The sequence below is a fragment of the Cariama cristata genome, unplaced genomic scaffold, assembly GCF_000690535.1.
Source record: "Cariama cristata isolate BGI_N322 unplaced genomic scaffold, ASM69053v1 scaffold464, whole genome shotgun sequence".
Lineage (NCBI taxonomy): Eukaryota > Metazoa > Chordata > Aves > Cariamiformes > Cariamidae > Cariama > Cariama cristata.
Window position 1 is genome coordinate 69,425 of NW_009614474.1, and position 21,195 is coordinate 90,619.

The following is a 21,195-nucleotide window of genomic DNA, read 5'->3' on the forward strand; positions in this document are numbered from 1 at the left end:
TCAAAGGCAACACAACAGCCAGATTCAGAGGATTCCAAAATCGAGGTCAGACTCAATAACTCTTAGACAGATGCCAAGAGAGAGAGAGGCACATATATACAGGAAGCCAAATTTTAACTGTGCAAACCTAAAAATGTCACTTCCAGTGATGGATTGGATGTGTTCTGGCAAGAACTGTTGTTTCCTCCCCCATTACCACCCCTCGCCTCTGCATCAGTGTAGGCATAAGGTGCCTTTGTCCTGGTGGCCTGACTCCAACCTTCCCCTTAACACACAGCCCTCAGATTTTACAGCACGAGCCCTGCAAATGGGTGCCCTGCTGCTTTGCTATGCCCCGAAGGGACTATTGCACTGCTGCAGCATACCTCTCCCCTTTCCTGACTAAATCCCAGCTCCTGGGTCAGTCAGGTGCCAGAGAGCTTCCTTAGGCAAAACACCTCAAAATGTAACTGAGCTCTCATCAGCAGGGATGGGGTGATGGGCACTGCCTGGGAAATGCCCTGTTTATACTAGTGCTCTGCTGCGGATGAGCTGCTTCTTGCAGTTGCTGGGGATTTGCAGACTCCGACATGAAGGCTGAGAAGCCAGAGATTTTCCTAGGTTATGTGCTGGGCTTGCACCAGGGAAAATAAAATCCCTGTAAATCCGCTCAAACCCACAGTTTGGCTTAATTATCTCAGCTGACCTTGGCTTCCTGTGTATTTTCTCCTTGGCTGTCTGGAGTCGGTAAGCTACTACAAATGATTAAATGATTCACATTATGGGTAATTATGTGTTATCAAAGTGGCATTTAAAAACCCTACCTGATACAGTACCCCACTGCTGTTAAAATTTACAAGCGAACACAGCAAAGATGAATGATTTTGGTGGTAAATGATAATCTTGATTTCAAGATCAAAATCTGAATCAAACACCAAAAATCCACCTCTAAACTTCCTGCTTCACAATGCATTAAGTACATCCAGCTAGTAAATACTAGCGTAAAATGGCAACACACATCGCAGTCCCTTTCTATCACTACAGTAAGTTGCCAACAGGTTTCTCCTTCAAAAGGGGAAAAATGATTAAAAATATATCTTAAGTATCCTAAGACAGTTTACATTGCATTAATTAAATACAGGTTTAGCCAGGGTGAGTGTACAGTGCGCAAGTTTCCTGAGAGCTAGGACATCATGCATGAAGGCAAGCAGTTCTAGGGACTTTTCTGGTGTTCAAGGACAAAGTGAGATGCCAGGAGATAAGCTATATTAAGACTTCCAAACAAAAACCGTATGTATCGACAGTAAGTCCCCACACCAGAGATCTTGCAACCTAAGCAGACAGTGAGAAGAAAGCAGGGGAGGAGGAAAGGAGGTCACAAAGTGGTGATTGGAGCAAACTTCACCTGGATCAAGAGAAGTCTTGCTCCTTCAGTAAGTGTCTGTCCCCAGTCCCGCTGCCTGCCCTAGACCATACTGCCTCATTTTTTCTTGTCCTGCTGTTTAGCCCCTTGCCTCAAAAAGCAACGTGAAAATACACTACTACTACAATGCCTGCTGATGGGCAGCAGTAGGTTCCTGCCTCCTCCCATCCATTAGCTGCAAACTCCTCAATTAAATGTTCAGGTCTCCCTCAGACACTGACTACCACTCAGACCTTGAGCGAGCCTGAGAAGAGCATTTCTCTCCTCCTTTTGTAAGGAGAGGAAATTCCTCTTCATCCTGGAAACTTACTCCCAGTTCTCCACATGTATGGGTAAGACTTGTCCAAGATCGCACACAAAATCTGTGGCAAAGATGAGAAATGTGCTCAGTCTCTCCACAGCCCACATCAACCCCTAAGAACTGCAGCACCTATCTTACCTCTGTGATTCCTGTACACCTGCTCCTGCTTATTTGCCGAGTAAGCATAGTACAAAGTTGGGTTACAGCAAAGAGACAAGACCTTGTTATCATCCCCCCAGACAATCATCAACAGTGTGTTCACATGAATGCTTATACAGGATTTCTTTTACCTCTGGCTTTCAAATTTTGGCTATCCACAAGAAGAGACTCCTAAAAATCTAAACCCATTTACTTTTAGCAGAGAGATCCATTTCCAGCACAATTGCTTATGAAATGACCATAGGGTCCAAGAGCCTTAAAATTCTCCAGCTGCTGAGAAATTATGGATAGCATCTCCAAATTCCATCAACAGCCAACAAACATTGCTAGAAAGATCTTTTTAGCATGCATGGATGGATGCATCAAAGGCAGTTGTTTCTTTACAAGAGAAATTCCTCTTGCAGTGTGCATTTGGGGTTTAAAGTGGGAACTCTGCACAGAGAGAATTAGCATTTACTTCTAAAACAGGAAACTTGCTTTGCATATTTCATTTTGACACAGTCACACTTTTTTTTTTTTCCCCCAAATAACAAGCTGAATCCTAAAATCCTAACATAGTTTACAAATAGAAAAAGTCCCAGTGAGTATCCAGTGAAATATGCCTGGGCAAGGGTGAATAAATGCTGATGCTGAATTGTAGTACTCCAGGTCAGATTGAGCAACACATTATGCTGCAAATAGTTGGTGGTTTCAAGAAGGTGGTGTTACTTGTGAGCAATAACAGAAGAACCCATCCTTCACGCACACACAAAAATAGGCAAGAGCAAGATGAGCTAGCCATGCACAACAGCTGAGCAGCTTCCTACTCCCTCCCAGCCCAGAGAAGCTAAGCAGTGGCTCCACACCAGCCTGTTCTCTTGTGCCCAGAGAGGTGACCCTGTCCCATCTACCAAGACGCACTAAGGCACCGTCATGCCTTTCCTGAAGTCTTCTCAGAGCACTGCCCAGGATCCTGGGTAAGGATGCAAGTTGTGCAAACCCGGATGAAGATGCAGCCCTTGCTGTGAAGAGCTGGTGCCCTTTCAAGGCACGCTCCCTCATGTCAGCTGCCCCGTGCCCCAGGGCACGCTTGGTTCCAGCTAACATTTCTCCTTGGAGAAACATCATTCAGTGGTCTGCAGAGCCCTGCGTTTCATGGCGGGGCATGAAGGTGTGTTACCTGCTGTCTCCCTGTCCCCCGCTGACAGCTCTCCATTGATCCCGTTCTCTTTGGTCCGAGCATACGTCCCTGGCTGCTCGTGGCCACCCAGCCCCGGCTCCTCATCCTCTCGGTAGGGAAATCCATTGGCACTTCTGACCAGTCCGGCACCTGCGCCACCCTGTTCCTTAATTTCAGGTGAATGTGGGTGCGAAGAAGCCTCTGTTAGCTGACCTGAAGTCCAGTGCGGTGCCTTGGCTTCGTCTTTCCTATCCTCCGCCATGGTTCCTCGCCTTCACCACTTGGCCTGTAACGACATTAGCAGGAGAGATCAGCTCCACGTGGGTGTCTGTGCCCCTGACCATCATGCGGCGGCGGGGTGCAGCACAGGCACGTTACCAGCAGCGCTGCCAGGGAAACTTGCGCCCAGCAGAAACTTGTTTCCGGCATTTAAACAATGCAGAAGTGCCTCTGCTTGTCTGTCCTGGGCGTGAGAAAACTGCTTTAAAAGCAAGACAAACCATAAGCAGTAAAAATTATGGGTCAAGTCCTCCCTGACTCTCATATGCCTTGCAATTATTAGCACCAGTTTCTTGAGGGCTGCCCTTTCGTTAATCTTATTTTAACTCGCTAATTACAGTCAAATGTAGACCCACTTAACAAGAAATGAATCGGTCGTCATAATGCAACAACATCTTCCTGGGGTGATAAAGGGAAGAACGCCACAACTGCTAAAAGAAGTGAAGCTGCTGTTGCAATTTTCATTGCAGTTGCAAAGAGCAGGTGCTCTTCGGGTGCAGAACCACAGGGCGATCCGTCCTCTGCGGCACGTGTGATCTGCTGCCAGCCACGACAGAAACCACATCGGAGAACAGTCACTGGGTTCCCGAACATATGTGCTATTTGACCCTGTTTACATCCCCTCTTACTTGCTGCTTTGTGAACATTCACACTCATTCCCTTTTGTCCAAAACAGCCTGTGGGGAACAGTTGTTTCCCACACAAGCATTTGCATTCTCTTATGACTATTAGTATTTATACATAAACAAAACTAATCATCATTCGCTACTTCACACGTATTTCACTCCCGTTAACTAGCTCTCATTTGTCCAAGCCAGGAAAAGAAGCCACCGTACAAGCCATAGGCTTTGGTTACTCCTCACAGAAAAACGTAGTAGCTCCTCAATATGTAAGCCTACGAAGACAACATATCATAATCTGTGTTTTGATGATAAGGCAACCTCTACAGTGGGGGTGAGGAGGGCTTGACTTGAGCTGGCTACTTCCAAGTGAAAACCAGCAGGCCTTTTCCAAAAGCACTTGCCACCTTTCTTTTCCTGGGAGAAAAAAATAAACAAACCACCACCTAAAAGAAATCGGCTGAATGCAGTCAACCAGTCACGTATCACAGAGGCTGAGCAGTCTAGAAAAGAAGGCACAAAACTGGATGGTGCATATGCTCTACAGGCATTTAACAAAATCCAAACAAACCAGAAAAAAACCACCTAGTTTCCACAGTCAGGTCAGTTTGCAGAAAACCTCTAAACATGAGAAAAAGCTATCGTCATCTGTCAGATAATCATTCACAATTGATAACAATAATAATGGCTTTCAGAGCTACTTTAAATTAAAAATAAATCATGGCGAATCATGAAAATTAGATTTCATCCACAATAAATATGTGACTCAAACTGCAGTTCCACTCCAAAAAGGACTAATAACTCTTTTGCCTCCCAGTGAAACCATGGTGTTTTGGGAAGCACGGCTCTGTCTGCTCTCACCCTGACCCAGCACCATTCCCTGGGGATAACTAATTGCATAAAGACTGCAGGAGCAGGCGAAACTTCAAGCCCAGCATTTCCTCTGCGCTGTAATGAAAATGGTGGGCTGAGCAGTATCACAAAGCTCGGTAGCAATGAGACTTGCCTCAGTCGAACACAGAAATGGTAAACACGTTCCACATCCCTTTGCCTTCCCCACCTCCTTTACCCTGATGGGAGACTCATCAGTGAGCCATTCTACATATACAGCAAAAGCCTTAACGCAGCCATCTCAAAGCATCCCAGAAGAGCTGACGGGGTAATTGCAAAGGACAGAGCCTGAGCTGGGCAAAGACCACCTCCTACGTACCAAAGAGAGAACCCTCGGCCTCTAGGTCTGTTGACTACATGACACTAGAGAACATTTTCTGATCAGGGCCTTTCCAAAACACGAGGCCACGGGACAAACGTCTCCCTCTGTACAGGAGTGAACAGCACACTTCCAAAGCCACCAGCATTCGGGGTCTGAGGACAGAACAGAGCCCGTTCTGGGGAAAAAAAAAGGAGACATTTCCCATCTATGTCCCCTGAGGAAGCTCAGAAAAAAAGAAGAAAAATAAAAACCCAAGGTCTAACTCAAGGCTTTCCCCACCAATCCAGTGTGCTTTGAACCCGATGGCAAGGCCCAGGAGCAGGATGAACCTGCCCATCAGCTTCAGCAGTTCAGCCCCGGGGTCACGCACGAGAGGAGCCCAGAGCCTCGGCAGAGGGGAGGGGGTTACGCAAAACCCGAGCGTGGGGAAAATCACTGGGACGAACATGATGGTTATATCCCACTGCCGCAGTTTGGAGGCTGTTATCCCTGAAGTGCCCTTCCCTGTTCCAGGCAGACACTCCCAGCTTCACTTGAAGCTCTTGAGGAAGGATATTCACATCCTTACAACGGAATGTGTCACAGAAGTCCTCTGTGAAAGTAACAGAAGTGCTTTTATCTTTAAAAATAAATACAGTGGGCAGGCTTCAATGAGAGCTGTGTGTATCTGGAGGCAGAATTTGGCTCAGTATTTATAATAGATGGTTACAGAGTGAAACATGGATGAATTCATTCTTGACTCTCTGTTATTCATCAAGTGCTCTCAGAGTTTATAATGGTAGTAGAAACACAGCGAGTGAGTCACACAATGCATCTTTGTACTCAGCAATTTAGCAATGACTATCTGCTGTTTGGCGTGATTCATCCGCAGCTCAGGTTCAAATCCAGAATGCACAGGTGTGCTTCTTACCATCAGGTTAGTTGTTTTTCTGTCATCTCATTAGCAGGTCGTGGAACTAATTTAATCAGATAATTTAAATATTAACACAGAAATACCAAGAGTGGACAAATATTACGGCAGAATTTAAACACTGTTAGGTATATAAAAAGAAGAAACCTGGAATAGTTTGGACAATCTAGGGAAACGCAGGACTTCGGGGAAGCAAAAGGTTTTTTCTTTCCACTATGATTTTCTTATTCTTTGCATAAACTGCAATGAAGGCTTTCAAAAAATATTAGAAAAGAAGGCACAGCCAGTCCTCTAAAATGTCATGTTGCCTTAGTTAAAAATTAATTTGGATATTTATGAGCCTTTCTCCCCTACCCATTATAGCAGAACCTCATTATCAGAGAATACACAGAGCAATCTTACTAGCACGTTCTCACTCCTTTTCTCCGCCATCAGCTGAAGTCAGTGGCAGTGCGAGGGTGACGGAGGCAGGTGCTGGACTGCGGCAGGAAGGGCAGCGGAGCTCAGGGGCTGTTCCAGCCTCAGCTGCTCCAACACCCCAGCACGGCCCCTTACCCCAAAGCCATCCTGGTGACACTACGTCAACATGCCAAGGGGTGCAAGCATGAGCCTCGGCGCAGGCTGCGTCAGCTACATGGCACTAGATTGTGGAAACACTCCTCCCTCAGTACATTCCTCACCCTGAAGTCCGATCAAAGCCAGCCGTGCAAATCAGGGTATGGGAGAGGGGTGGGAAATGCCCCCGCCCCTTCCAGAGGGATCAAGCAGGTGCTGTTGTGCACCACAGACCATGCATCAGTGATACTGACACACATCTGTGGGCCACGCACAGCCCTCCCCAAAAGGCTTTCCTTGCCCAGACTGACATGGAGGATGCTACTCAGACCCTGGCCATTCCCTGTCTGGAGGGATCATGCTCCACCGGTAGCCACCAGCAGCAGTGAAGCGACACTTCGCAGACCTTAAATTCATGTCCTTGTAACTCAGGCAGTGCCCTAGGGACCGCATTATGGATCTCAGCTGGGTATCCTGCCTTCTAAACTAACAACTTGTACCAGAAATGATGATAAAAACAAGTTCCCCCATCCTCTTCAGCCATTTGGGAACTATAAAGAGATAGAAAATACGTAAATAACTTGGAATTAACACAGAGGGACAAACCTCGTGGGAAATGTGCGGTCTGACTTTGCAGTTACCTCCTCCTTTCACAGGCACTGTACATATATTTCTTAACCCATATGCTCTTTTATGTGACACCAGTTCCCACTGCCGTGTCTGGGTTGAACCAAGCCTGAGTGCTTTGAACCCAACGCACGACAAATCACCCACAGTAATATAGCATGAGACCATGATACGCAAAACTCAAGATAACGCTGATTTAAACATCCTGTCGTGCTAGCTGTACTTCTATATATTTCATAAGTACATCTTGCAGAATCATCTTAGCATTATCTTAACATTGCCTTTGCACGCAAGCAGACGAATTTTCTACAAATTTCACTTTTTAATAGAACAGAATGAGGCCAATATGAAAAGATTTTGCAAATACCCTGCCTTCCTGCTTCAAGCTCTGTTTTTACCTACTCCTGTGTGTATGAGCCCATTCACAGTGAAATGAGGCTATCTGATTTCAAGGAGGCTAAATTCATTACCTAAGAGAAACAGCTACCTGGGTACACAGAAGAAGAGCTGCAATCCCAGTTCAGAGGACAGAATAACACTGGAGGTTCCTGCAAGGAGAGAAAACAGACTCCTCCAAAAAGAAAAGCAAACCCTGGCAGAGGGCATGGCCAAATCCTGAGCTCAGGGAGAGGGAAAGTCCCCCCTGTATGGCTCCAAGGCCAAATCCTGCTTCCCAGAGGACTACTTAGCTCAGGTGCACCATAGCACTGACTCAGCTACCCTGCTCCCGACTCCAGAGCCAGGAGAGGGTGGGGATTGCTCTGTGGAGGCAGGCTGGGGTGCAGAGGCACGGCTAGCATGAGCTTAGATACCCAGGGCTTCCAAAACTTCTGAATGAGACTGCCTAAAAGAGAATTTTTTATGAAATGTAAGAAATTCAGAGAATTTCTTTCAGAGAAAAGAAATTTATGAGGTGAGGTGTTCATAAATTTTTGAAGAAGAGGGCACCAAGTAGTAGAGAAGAATGAAATTGAGATGTCTTCAAAATGAGTTACACTAAAAAAAAAAAACCCACACATATACACAAATAGGGTGCAATCTAGTTTATACTGGTAAGTAACACAACCAAGAAAACCTTGAATTTGTGCCCATGTACCAACTGGCCAATGGGGATGATGTGTCTTAACACTGAACATCAGGCACTGTGGATTAAAAGGTCCCAAAGGAATTTGCCAGTAAATTTAACTTACCAACAACTTATGCCTAGAAGAGCCAAGGAAAGCAAGTAGATATCAGGAAGCCAGAATAGAAACAACAAGAGACAGAAGGTGGGAAATCTAAACGGACAAATTCCAATAGCCTCCTGCCACCATCAAAAAGCTCAGCCTGTAGTATGTAGTACCCAAACCCTATCGGTGCTATTGTCTTCATGGACTCTCCACGTATTTACAAAACACCAGGGCTAATTTTGGATGCCATGAACACACAGAGAGCTTTGCACCCGGATCTCACTCCTTCATTTCGGCTAACATGCATCTTCTCTCAAACTAATTTGATTATTTTCAGATGTGAGCTGTGTGCTTCACACTGATCAAAAAGAATCATAGCAAACAGCATGGACAGGGAGAAAGTCTCATGGCGTCTGACAGGGACCACGTTAGCTTCCCTCCTACTTAAAATGCTCAGTCACGATCCAGAAGCCGCTAAACAATTAACAAATGTTACCACTTGATGCTAAATGTCTAAGTGCTGTAGTTCTAGTAATATCATATATTATTAGACAGAATTATACATTCTCTCAATTGGAGTCACTCTACCTCTCAAGCCTAATAAACGATGAACAATTTTCTCTGGCAATTTATAACAAACATGCCTTATTTCTTCCTTGTCCACTGCTTGAGTTATTAGCTTGCAGTTAGATCCCTTCTAGACAATACGAGCAAGACTATTCCTTTAAATACTACCTTGCATCTGTTAAAAATGCAGGCGGTGTTCATCTCCTCACACTTGTGTTAGCGTTTGGCTGTTTTTAAAGGCTTTTCCATTTCCACACTGCAAACAGTCAACAGTCACCTGTTCTTTGTAGAAAACCCTTCTGCTTGTACCTTGGATTACAAAATAGATGAAAAATAACGGATGGTGCCTGGACTAGAGGCTGAACAAAGGAGGCTCACGGTGGAAAGATGAAGAAAATATACCGCAATCTGCACCCTTGCCAGAGCTGAGAACGAGGGCCGGCTCCAGCCTCTGAAGCAGTGGATCAGACCTGCAGCACTGGCACGGCCGAGAGCGAGCAGAGAGGCGGCTGCTCATACCCCGCACTCCGCCGCTCCCTCCTGCACCGTCTCCTGCCCTGTTTCTCGGAGTTTCCTGTGGTTGGGCTGGGCATCAGCGGAGGCAGGCGGGTGGGACGGGTGGGTCACCCCATGGCAGGAGCCCCACAGCTCCTGATGAAGGGGAACACTTTCACTTGGAGGACTGTGAACCTGACAAAGGCCCCCTGCTCTTTACTGACTAACAAACCCTGCTTGGCCAGGTGGTACACCCAGGTGGTGTAGAGGAGGGCCAAGATGCAGGACCAGTTGCATTTCTGTTGGTAGCAAGCAGGTCCATCCTGGAACAGGTAAATGTATGAGAACGAGTCCTTCAGCTGCCACTCCTGACCACCAGAGCTCTTCCTCCCCGAGGAAGGTATTCATTTCTCTGGGCTGGTGAAAAGCAGAGCGCACCTGAGCCGACCTGCCGTTGGATGCTCCCCTCCTGAGACATATGACTGCTCAGCAGGCAGGGCTGCCCTCATTCACACACAGAGGCATCGCATCAACTTGCTCCAACTCCAGAAATCTAAAACCAGGTGCCCTTCTCTCTTGCAATGGTGAAATCATGGTGCTAGCAGCTTCTGCCTGTAAAAAAACCATCTACCACAGATCTCACTTCTAGCTAAAAACCCAGAAGAATCCCCGTACGCACCTTCCTGCTCCAACACCACCTCTTTTCAACAAACCACTTCTATCCCCAATGCTGCATTTATGCACCCTTTACTACTCATCAAACACCCTCACACAACCCATCTATCACTAATCATAACGGCTTCCTGCAGGAGAGAGGAAAGGCATTTTAGCTGGTGAAGGAGATGGTAACCATAACAACAGCACCATGACAACTAAAAATGATATCTGAAAAAAGAAATAAGGCAAAAACTTATTACCAATAAATTTGGTCCATGATAAGGACGGGAAAAGCATTAAAGAAACAACACCCATCAGTAAAGGCACCAACACGAAGAAACACAAGTCTCTCTGGACTAAATTCCACACAATCCTTCTGCAACTTTTAAGATGAGGCACCATGACAGCCTTGTCTTCTCCTGATCAGTAAATGGAGAAGGCAGTCCCCACCCAATCCTACCTGAGATCTCTCCTGTCTCGGGGAGCCAGAGGGGCTGAAGGATGGATGGAGTGCTGCTGGGAAGCCAGGATGTTTCCTGGCAGCCAGAAGATTCCCAAATTTCCCAGTGGAGCCTTTTGTTTCCAGGAGGCTCACTGAAACGAGTCCTGAACAAGGATGGGATTGCTCCCAGCGGAGCACCTCAGAGTCAGACACACTGCATTGATTTTTCCACCAAGCACAATTTCAAATGGGCGTCGTGAGCCCTCTCTGTGCACTTTAGAGATGGCATTGCAGTTGGCAGGCTTGTTTGAAACACAAGGCTCCGCAGCCGTTAGCCAGCAACCATCTAAACAACCCGTGCCAAGGCCCCGACTTACAATCCTGGCAGAGAAAAAGATCCACCAACACTTGTGGCTACATTGGCTTTTTCACCCTTAGTGCAGGAGGGACAGAAAAAACCACCATAAATGAACAGCACTAGCTCCAAGGCTGTGTGCAGATAAAGTTATTTGGGGTGCGATCAGAGAAACGTTCAAAGAAGCAACTGCACTACGTGGCCCTGTCGGGGCTTTTCAGGGAGAATTGAGCCCACCCGTTTGCTACGCAGGATCGCTCAGAGTGGGCACACCAAAGTGTCTTTCCCCACTGAAGTACTCTGTCACCCTCTGCACAGCTTCCCTCTCCTGACCTCCTTGCTTTTCAAAGCACTGCAGTAATCTAAATGGAAATGAAACCTTTCTACACGGTACACTTTGGTTCTTCCACAATATGAATAAATGGGAGATTTTTAACTCTATATTTAAGACTTCATGAAATAAACACTCAACAACTCAGCCTGTATTTGTACTTTTACAGCCTGTTTTTTTCTATCAAAGTAATTCTAAAAGATTTGCCCCACTTATTACAAATACATTTTCAAAAGGCTAAGAAGAACAGAGGAAACTTTTAGTTTAAGGAGATGATTTTGAAGGGAAAAGGAGATTCAGATAGCATGCAGGAAGCATGTCTCCAGTAGAAGAAACATCTTTTTTTTTTTTTCCCTCTTACCACAGTCATCACTTCAAACCTCGGCCAGAAGACAGTTGAAAATCCATACCACCACCACAGCTGAGCTGGAGGCCGGGCTATATAAGACAAGGGTGCTCAAAATACTACTTATGGGGCAAAATTCTTCATCAGTCAGGGAAGAAGGAGAACACAACTTCACATAGTCATTGCAGGTTGGGGAGGGGTGAGGGGGGAAGGTAGAACTACCAGAAATACTTACAAATATATCACACTAAAAGCACTGTGGCTGCCAACATTTCACAAGTTTGGGCAGCTGAAGTCTTGTCCGAAGCAAACACTGGCTGGCTAACACAAATGAACATTGAATGCTTGGCTCCCCTCCCTACTGCCACTTCCATTATAATTTTCAGTGCTTATAAACGGCTGAAACAAAGTCATCTTCTGCTTATATTTATCGCACGGGGACAGAAGGTGATGGCAGCACACGCTAACCAGTTTACAATCTTCTAATTCCTAGACTCATATTTTCAAGCCTGTTGTTTGAAGGAGTGCCAGTCCAACTGTGTATTTGCCATGGCTACCACAATCAGGCTACATAGTCCTGTGCTTCCCTTGCTCTCCAGTCACACTAATCAATGCTCAGATTTGGACAGGGTCTGGTAAAGGTAGCCCACAAAAAGGCTGGAGTGAGATTTTGCAGGATTGTTTTTTTTCCCCACACTGACCTTGCTAAGACACGTTGATTTGCATCTCTGCTCTCAAGAGACTCCATGATGGATGAGAGCTCAGATTAGGTAGTGAGGAATTAATTAATTATGCTAATATGTTAACTTGCATATTCTCCACATAGGACAGGTCTATGCTCTTGCCAATTTGAGTGGAGCTACTCTGCATGCAGGTGAGGTAAACTGGACCATTTAGCAGAGAGGTGCTAGAAACTTAACTGCTAAACAAAAACTCACACAACAAAATCTCACTTATCCAGAATAAGCACTTTAATGACACTGGTGCATCTTTTCCTTCTCTGCATACATGAATTACTTTCACATCTCTTATTTCTTCCAGTTTCACTGAGATCCCATCAAGCATGACACATTTTCACATGATCTTAACTTTACTCAGTGAGCTTTTAATTAGAAAAAAAAAAAATGCTGCCTCTGCAAATGTGTCTGCATTTTTTGATTTTTCAAAGGTCTTACCTAACTTTTAAAACTAATTCCACCCCTGCTGCAGTACAATCTTTGAAAATACCCAGATGCTATCTTTGGGAGCATCATCACGTCAGCTACTACAAATGGTAAGGAGCATGTCCTGGGCTAATTTCTGGCAGATTCTTCCCTGTAAATACATGCAGGAGAACCAGCCTACAGCAGAAATCTGGAACACAGCATTTACATCACACTCCAGCTCTCTGCGCACTCTCCATGGCCATGGACACCTGAAAAGGGGGTAGTTCAGCAACTCTGGGGGTGGATTTCCTGATCCAGCTGCCATCCCAACTTAATTCTGTCCTTCCATATGCTGAAGTAAAGTAACACAGTCAATTATTCCACAACTGAACAAGCAACACAAAGAGGCTGATGTGAAAATGAAGTATGGAGGTGGTAAGAGGAAAGGATCTTCAAGGCCATGTGCTGCTCCAGTTTGCTTGGGTAAAAATTCTTGCTCACATGAAAAAAGTTTTCTCCCCAGGTCAAGGGCAGCAGATTATTCCTTTAGCTTCACTTCATAACACTCAGACACACCAAGCAATCATGCCAGGCACACAGTGGAAGCATCTTATTGTCTAACAGAGGCGTTGCTTATTCATGTGGAAAAAGAGCATCAGACAGAAAAAAGCTTGTTTCGAGGTCCCTCCATCCAGACTCACTTAAGCATCTTTGACTCTCTGTTTCGCGGTCAGAAAACCTTAGAGGCAGGGGCCCATGAACCCATTACAGCCGACAGAAGCCAATGCTTTTAACCGCAGCACAAAATATCTAACTGTAAATAAATAAACAGAAATAAGGAGACAAAGGGTTGGAAAATTGATTGGGAAAGAGGTTATTTGCAAAGTCTGCTTGCTTCTATATTTACAGCAAACTTGACATGGATCACCTAGTGCTAGAATTTTCTCTCCTAGGGAATGTCTAGGCAGTGACTGTTGTGCTGCAAAGCCTTGGTCCTACAGGAGTGGTAGGATTATTTCATCCCTTCATACTATTTTCTAACCAACAATGTTACAAACGAAGAACTTCTTTTAACTTAAATATACCCTTATGCTTGTATGACATAAAAATATGCTGTCCACCCACATTCAGCCACCCACTCATATGACCCATGACTGTATACCCAGGCAAATAAAATCATCTCTCCCTACCTGGAAATGAGAATACTCAAGAAATCTTTTGTGCTCTTAAATGCTCTAGACAGTAAAATCACAATATTTGGGATATAATTTTACCATATGGTAGCTTTTCCCTGCCAAATCTTTACCTAACCAACCCTACTGCCTAGAGAAGAAAAGAAAGCAAGGAGCCGCTCCTCCAGCCTGTTCAGGCACAGGGGCGGGAGGGCAGGGAGGACAGAGCCAGTAGCGAGGGAATGTGAAGCCACAGGAGCTGATTTTGCAGCCCTCGCTTTCAGAGGAAGTTTTTCCCTCAAAAGGGCTTCAATTAAGATCTTGGGAGGTGCACTGAAACAGAAAGAGGAGTTTATGTGCCCCGGCTTGTATTTTAACTATAGCTGGATTTAATTTTTAATTTTTTAAAGTTTAATTTTTGATTCCTTGGTTTTTTGAATTAAGAAAATTAAGGTATCTAAAGTGTGAGGAGGAACCAACTCACTGAGTCATTCAGCCTTTCTGAAATCTTAATTGCAGAACTTGCTGTCACAGCAAAGACCTATTTCAGAGATTCGTTTCCTCCCCAAGCTCCCATAGGTGTACACAATTACCTGATTCTTGCTACAGGTTGGGTTTAACCTTGTTCTGCTGCCACCCCTGTTCTTCCCACCCTGTGCCGAGGGGCTGACGTACGTATGTCAAGTCAGTGGCGTTCTCCTGGGGTAAGAGGAAGAATGAATGAGTCTTGTGGGAGGCAAGGAACAAGGCTCAGGGCTGGGGAATAGGGAAGGGTAAGAAAGTTGCATTGGATGGAGAAAGTGCATGTCAAGAATGATAAGATGTGACTGATGAACAAATTCAGTAACTGAGGAAAAAGTCTGGAAAAAAACCAAGCCATGGGGCTGAATGTGTGTTGTTTTAATATAAAGAGACAGCCGGGGAAAGGAGGGAAGCTAGGATTTGCCATCTCCAATCAAACCATCCAGTCTAGACTCCTGCCACAAGCAGTGGCCACCACGAGCTGCTCCACATGAAGAGGTAAGAAGCTCCACAGAGCTTCAGTCTCACATCAGCATGCTCCCAATGCACGAAGTCTCCACCCGGTGACACAGACCTGCTGATTTTCATTGGAGCCAGGTGCCTACATGTCTATGAGGATACAGATCATTATGCTCTTTCCAATAAAATCAGTGCATACGGAAGATACCCTTGTCGTCATTGGAGCCAGATGCCTACATGTCTATGAGGATCCAGATCATCATGCTCTTTCCAATATAAATCAGTGCATACGGAAGATACCCTTGTCCAGAAAGTCATCTTGAGGGAAGTAACCTATCTGTGTCCTTCCATGGTCTGCTGTCAGAGATCTCCATTAAAAGGACAACAGGACACAAAAAGCACAACGGGACATAGGACATGCAGAGCATTGATGGACACAGAAAATTCATGCAAGCATTTATGTGTTGAGGTGCTGCTGATGCCTGTTATGAGAGGTACTCAGGATCCAACATACGATTAATTTCAATTTCTCCATATGTTTTCTTTGGCAAAGTCTTTCAGCAGCACTAATGCTGATGTTGGTTTAGGATGCCTGAAAGCGTTAAGTATTAATCACAAATGAAATAAAGTGGATCTAGAAAAGGTACAGAAAGCTCAACAAGGATGATAAAAGATCTGGAGAAGCTTCTGTTAAGTATTAATCACAAATGAAATCAAGTAGATCTAGAAAAAGTACAGAGAGCTCAGCAAGGATGATAAAAGATCTGGAGAAGCTTCCATGCAAAGAATAACTAGAAAGGCTATGACTCTTCATCCTGGGAAAGAGGGGAATGGGACAGACATTTATAAAAAGACACGCAGCATGGAGAAGATAAGGAGAGAAGAAAAAACAAACAATCACTCTCTCCACAAAGAGCTACGGTGCATCAAACAGAACTCGCTGGTGGCAGGCTCCCTGCAAATAAATGGTGATTCTTCCCACCGTAGGGAATTACACTGTGCAGGAGGTGGTGCATGATAACAGTTTACATAGGTTCAAAAGCCAGCTGCTGAATTTTTCTTCCATTCATTTGTCCATGGTTTCTCAATTTGAGAGCCTCTTCTGGGAAAGGAATGTTTTTACCTCAAAAATAATATCTAGATCTCAAGTGGCTTAGAGCTTTACTTGCTATTTTAATATTGACTTTAAATAATTGTGTAGTTTCCTGTCATTGATTTTTAAAGGTGACCCTTCCCCATCAAGTGTGATGGAACATCACAGCCCCTTGCTGAGCATCACAACATTTAACAAACTCTGAATGAAAACACACTGTGTGACATAGACTATTGCACAGTAAATGAAAAGCACCTATTGCATAGCCAGGCTCTAGCAAATGAACAGCTTTGCTGGTCTGATAAGTTTCTACATGAAACACAACATTACATCCCAGAGACGTGTTCTTTCATATCCCTCTGCTGACGCAGCAAAACCAGGCTCTGCAGGCTACGTCTTGCCACTTGCATGGGGCTGGTTCACCAGACGAAGAAAGGGGGTGCTCATTTTCAACCTGATCTGCAGAATCAACTTGACCACCTCATGCTACAAATCTACAGACAGCACACAGTGACACTGAGCTAATGATTAGGCTGGGGGGTACATCAATAGGAAGATCAGCTGAGACAAAATGTTCTAGGCTAGGGGTGATGCTGAAGAGAAAAAGCACATGAGCAGCTAGGAAGACAGATGGCCCTTCCAGAAGGACCTGGTTATGTATCCAGAGCCGTCGCTTGTACGAGGTCTCATGAGATACTATATGTAAATGTTTTATAGATGAGATGCTCAAAGCTGCAACAGCAAAAGTGAAATCTTGTATGTTTTCTTTTTCATTTAGGGCAAGCAGTCTGAAACACATGCCCCACCACTGACCTCAACTCTGACCCAGAGGGGCTGTCTCTGGTTGAAAAGATGATTCATTCACTCTGCTAGAAGGGCTGAATGAATAGGCAGTATTCAGACTGCAGAACACTTATCACTTGGGATTCCCTCAAAAGTTAGGTCTGACATGACTGGGTCAGTAACCACGCGCTTTTGTTCCTAGCTCCTTGAACAGAAATGTCTCTTTGCATCCTTCAGTGATTCCCACAAATCAGGTCGATTTTTATGGCTTGCTAATTATTACTGCTAGACTTCTGCTGGGCTTCAGGATGAAAAGAAGTGTATTTCTGAAAGCTCAGGGCACAAAACTTACAGAATAAATCACTGTCTATCTGGCAGCAACAAAATCCAGCCATGGCAGCCGCTTAAATATACACATCTGGATAGTGCTGAACTTTATTTGTTTAGGAATGGAAAGTTTTGTTCTGTTTCTGTTGACAGAGCATATTAAAGACTGCCAAAAATGCAAAAAGAGAAAAAGAAGTAACTGTCACAAATTGCATTTTGTCTAGAGGTACATCAACATATATCACACATACAAAGCTATCTGAAATGACATCAAGGTTGCAAGGTTACACCTCAGGAGTTCGGCTGTGAAAGAAAGGAGAGATGACTGCACAATTGTAACTCAGTCCCCTTCTGCATATGTACTAAGCTACTGCCTAGTTCAATAAACATCCTTTATTCTTCCCAGTCCCTCTGCCTAGATTATCCCAGTCTCCACTGCATCAACTTCGCAGCCCAGCCCAGGCATTGCCCCTGTGGGCTCCAGTCCCTCACCCAGGCCCTGTCCATGTTTGCTGCCCAGACTACAGCTTTCACCACTGCAAACTTTGAAAGTTTTATCCTCCTCATACCAAGGTCTGCTTTCAGATTCTCTCCTGCAGGTTTCACCCCAAGCAGTAGCTCCCTCATTCCCATTCCTGTATCAACTTCCAGTTTTCCTTCCTGGACTTCTCATCCGGTCTCTCTCTACAACTTGCCTCCATCTCGCTGCTTACCCATCCTCACCCTTCCCCATGCATCCTTTATCAGAGCTGTCTTCTGCCCACAACCCCTGCTTCCACAAGTTCTCGGCTATGTTTTCTAATTTTAGTTGCCTCTGCATTTGAAAGAGCAGACTTTCTCCTCTCCCAGAGACTAGAAGCAAGTAAGAGGCAGCTTATTCATTTTTTTCACTCATAGTGATATGATATAACATGACATCAATTGGACTGGTCAGGCACAGGGACGTTGGAAGCAGCAGAGGCTCTAGCAAGTCTCTCCTGACACTCAGCAAACTTTCAAAAGATACGTTGTCCCCTGTTCAACAATGAGGACCCTAAAGAACTTCACAGACAAAATCTTGAGTTAAAAGAGCAAACCTGGCTTCCTCAACCCAGTCTGGGAAGGCAGCCTTGCTCCAGAAAAGGGCTGCTTGGGCCAAAACACATGCATAAGAGCAAGACAAGCCTGACCGCCAGGGAGGAAAATTGCAGCCTAAACCACAGAAAGTTTGGCAGAGTGGTAATAGAAACAGGGTCTTATAATGGAAAGTAGCAAGCCACCTCAGCTGGCAGCCTCACCTGTAACACCACAATCAGCAACTGGACCGTGCGTGAGGGGATGTGTATGTTACGCTCAGAGATGCACTAGCAGATAAGATTGTCGTATCCATAGTGATGGCAAGCAACGCACTGGCAGTACTGCAGGCCAGAGTCTGATGCTCTGATTAGAAGCACAGGCTGTAAGGAGACCTGGAAAGACTTTTCCAGAGAGGCAAACAACCCTTCTTTGAAACCCCTGAAAGAAAGTATAGGTTCAATCAGGGGAAAGCATAAGAGCTCCCAACAAAGGCATCTCAAAGGCTTTGCTATGCCCTCTTCATCAGCAGACAGTTGCCTGCCATTCAGATCTGGGCTCTATTCCTGCCCAAACTCCTGCTGCTGCTGGAGTGGCTCTAGGGAAGAGCCAGCTTGGATGCTGGGACTGCAAAGGGAATGGCTTTGGATTCTTTGGGCCCCTCTTACTGAGGGTAACGCAGCATTCATGTCTCCTGTCGTGGATCCCATAATCTCTGGTCCTTTCCTCTGGCACTGCCATCACTATGTGTCTGAGCCCCAGCCGCCCTCCCCAGGCAGGTCCCAGCCATCCAAAGGGGCACACCATGCTGGGGCCTCCCCCTCTCTCAGTAAGCTAGTGCTGAGTAACAGGCAGCAAGATACTTGTCCCAGATCCTGTCTCAAAGGTGCAAAAGGACCTAAATTTACTCAGCCTGGGCCCTGAACTGAGGTTTGTCCTGGCCAGAACCCAGGCCATAGCCCAAAAAGTCATACTGAGGTTCGTCCCAGCCCATGGGACAGACCACATGCAGAACAGCAGGGCACCTTCTTCTGAAGTCCAGACACCTCTCTACCTCCAAAAATGTTCTGAAGCAATAAACCACCATTCCTTTGTCTGAATTTAGGCTTCTATCGTGTGGAACAAAAGAGCCTCCACATGAAATGCTGGGCACTCCTACAAAACTGTGAAGAACGTACCTATAAAGAAACGGGCACTACATTCAAGATACAAACCAACTGCCCCAGCACCAGGGTGTCCTTCTTCAGCCTCATTCCTCTCTTGTCCCCTCTCTGGGCATAAGAGAAGACATGCCTTGGTGTATGGCCCATGCCTAGCCAATCTTTGAAACAGCCCTATGGCCAGTGCTAAATCCTCACAGATGAAAATACTGGTTCAGGCATTGAGACTTCCTGATCAGTTTACAGACTGTGAAAGTCTCCTCCCAGCCCACACCTGATTTCTGCACTGTATTAGGCTGAGCTGGCATTTGGGGGTGTTTTCCCAGGGTATAGTACCGAGGTATTTTCCAGCATCACCCTACATATGCACTGTCAAGAACAAAGAAATTATGAAAAACATTTTTTTAACACAATACTTATACATTATAAAAAGAAGGATTCTGCTGCTGTCCTTTTAGCTGTTACCAGTTCGAAATACTTTACATGAGTGAGGTTAGAAAAATCTAGAAGAATAAATCCCTAAAGCTCCTTTTCCTGAAGCACTGCTAGGATCAAACCCTACTGTGCGCACGCCAAACGGCAGAGATTTTCAGTGAGGATTTACTCTGGTGCTTTGTCAGTGTTCTCTGGGAATATTACAAAAGTCAGGAGATTTTTCTTGAAGCAAATTTTCACTTGTCCTTCGAAGATGTACCTTATTTGATACAGAAGGATTTGATGTGGGAGGATACTCCAAAACTGCAATCCTCAACACATTTCAATTTTTTTTAAATTTCTGAACGTTTTAGAGGGGCTTTACTTGGTGAAGTGGGAATTGTTAACATCAGACTGATAAAGACTACAATATCCACATCGTTATATTTGACATAAAGCCCATGATCAAGTGCAAAAAATTACCATTTAAAAGATACAGTTGATATTTCAAACATCAACCATTTGATGATGTGCTGCTTTGAAGAATACACTGTGCTTTACTTTGTTGTACTGCTTCCAAGCAGCATTGCTCATAACCATTTGCAGCTTCTGAAACGAGGGTGGTATTCTTCCTTTTTCCGCAAAGAAATGACTATTGAGACAACATGTTTTTAAATAGAAGGCTTCTTTCTATCAATACTAAACCAACACAAAGGTGGCAGGAAGTTCCTGGATAATCAGTTTGCTCCATATAACTAATATTTCATTGCTCTCTTTGTTTCCTAGTATAAAAACCAACGTAGCTCTATTTTCTCTGGCTCTTGACCTTTTACTACTTTCTCTACTGGTTTACCTGTTCAGAATCCCAGGAGGTCTTAACATGAAAGATTTCCAAAATCAATGGACACTGTCCAATGTTCTCCTTATCATGCCAGAACAATCTTCCGCGGCAAGAACGGCACACTAGGAGTTCACGTTAGGGAGGATCAGTACAGCATTCACAGCCTTCTGCTCAAATTCCCCGACCAGTTCTCAGCCAGTGGTGTAGAAAACGGTCAGGGAAAATACTCTGAGGATACGGCATTAAAACACTTCTCACTCTGTCTCTACTTCAAAATCCAGATTAAAAAAAATTATCACAACTTAATTCCTAACATTCATTTTTCCATTTCAGCAATTGCTGAACAAGGAAGTTAGAAGATTATAAAAATGGGGGGCAGAAGCAAAGCCCAGTGCTGTAGCCAGGCTAGAAAATACATTACGGTCCCTGGACTGTCTCATCTCCGCAAATCATTGGGAAGGGTTTATGCAAGGCCAAATTAGACAGGAAAGGGCACAACTGGACTTTTATACACTAAAATGAATAACCAGTCCCTTGTCAGCAAAGAGACTAGGCATCCAACGTGTTCTTGAGGAGGAGGAAGGATAGAGCAGTCCAGCCTCGCTGCGAAGCAGATCAATACCTGTGTGGGAAGACCAG

General features: G+C 45.0%; 1 protein-coding gene across 4 annotated transcripts in view; it reads right to left on the reverse strand.

Annotated features, from left to right (window-relative positions):
- MAP2 (microtubule-associated protein 2) overlaps positions 1-3,283 on the reverse strand; it is a 70,371-nt gene extending 67,088 nt beyond the window's left edge. For all 4 annotated transcript variants that reach the window (XM_009699411.1, XM_009699410.1, XM_009699412.1 and 1 more), the window contains exon 1: positions 3,022-3,283. In XM_009699411.1, coding sequence (XP_009697713.1) covers positions 3,022-3,283 — 262 coding nt within the window. The remainder of the gene's footprint in view (positions 1-3,021) is intronic.
- Between the last annotated feature and the right edge of the window lie 17,912 nt (positions 3,284-21,195).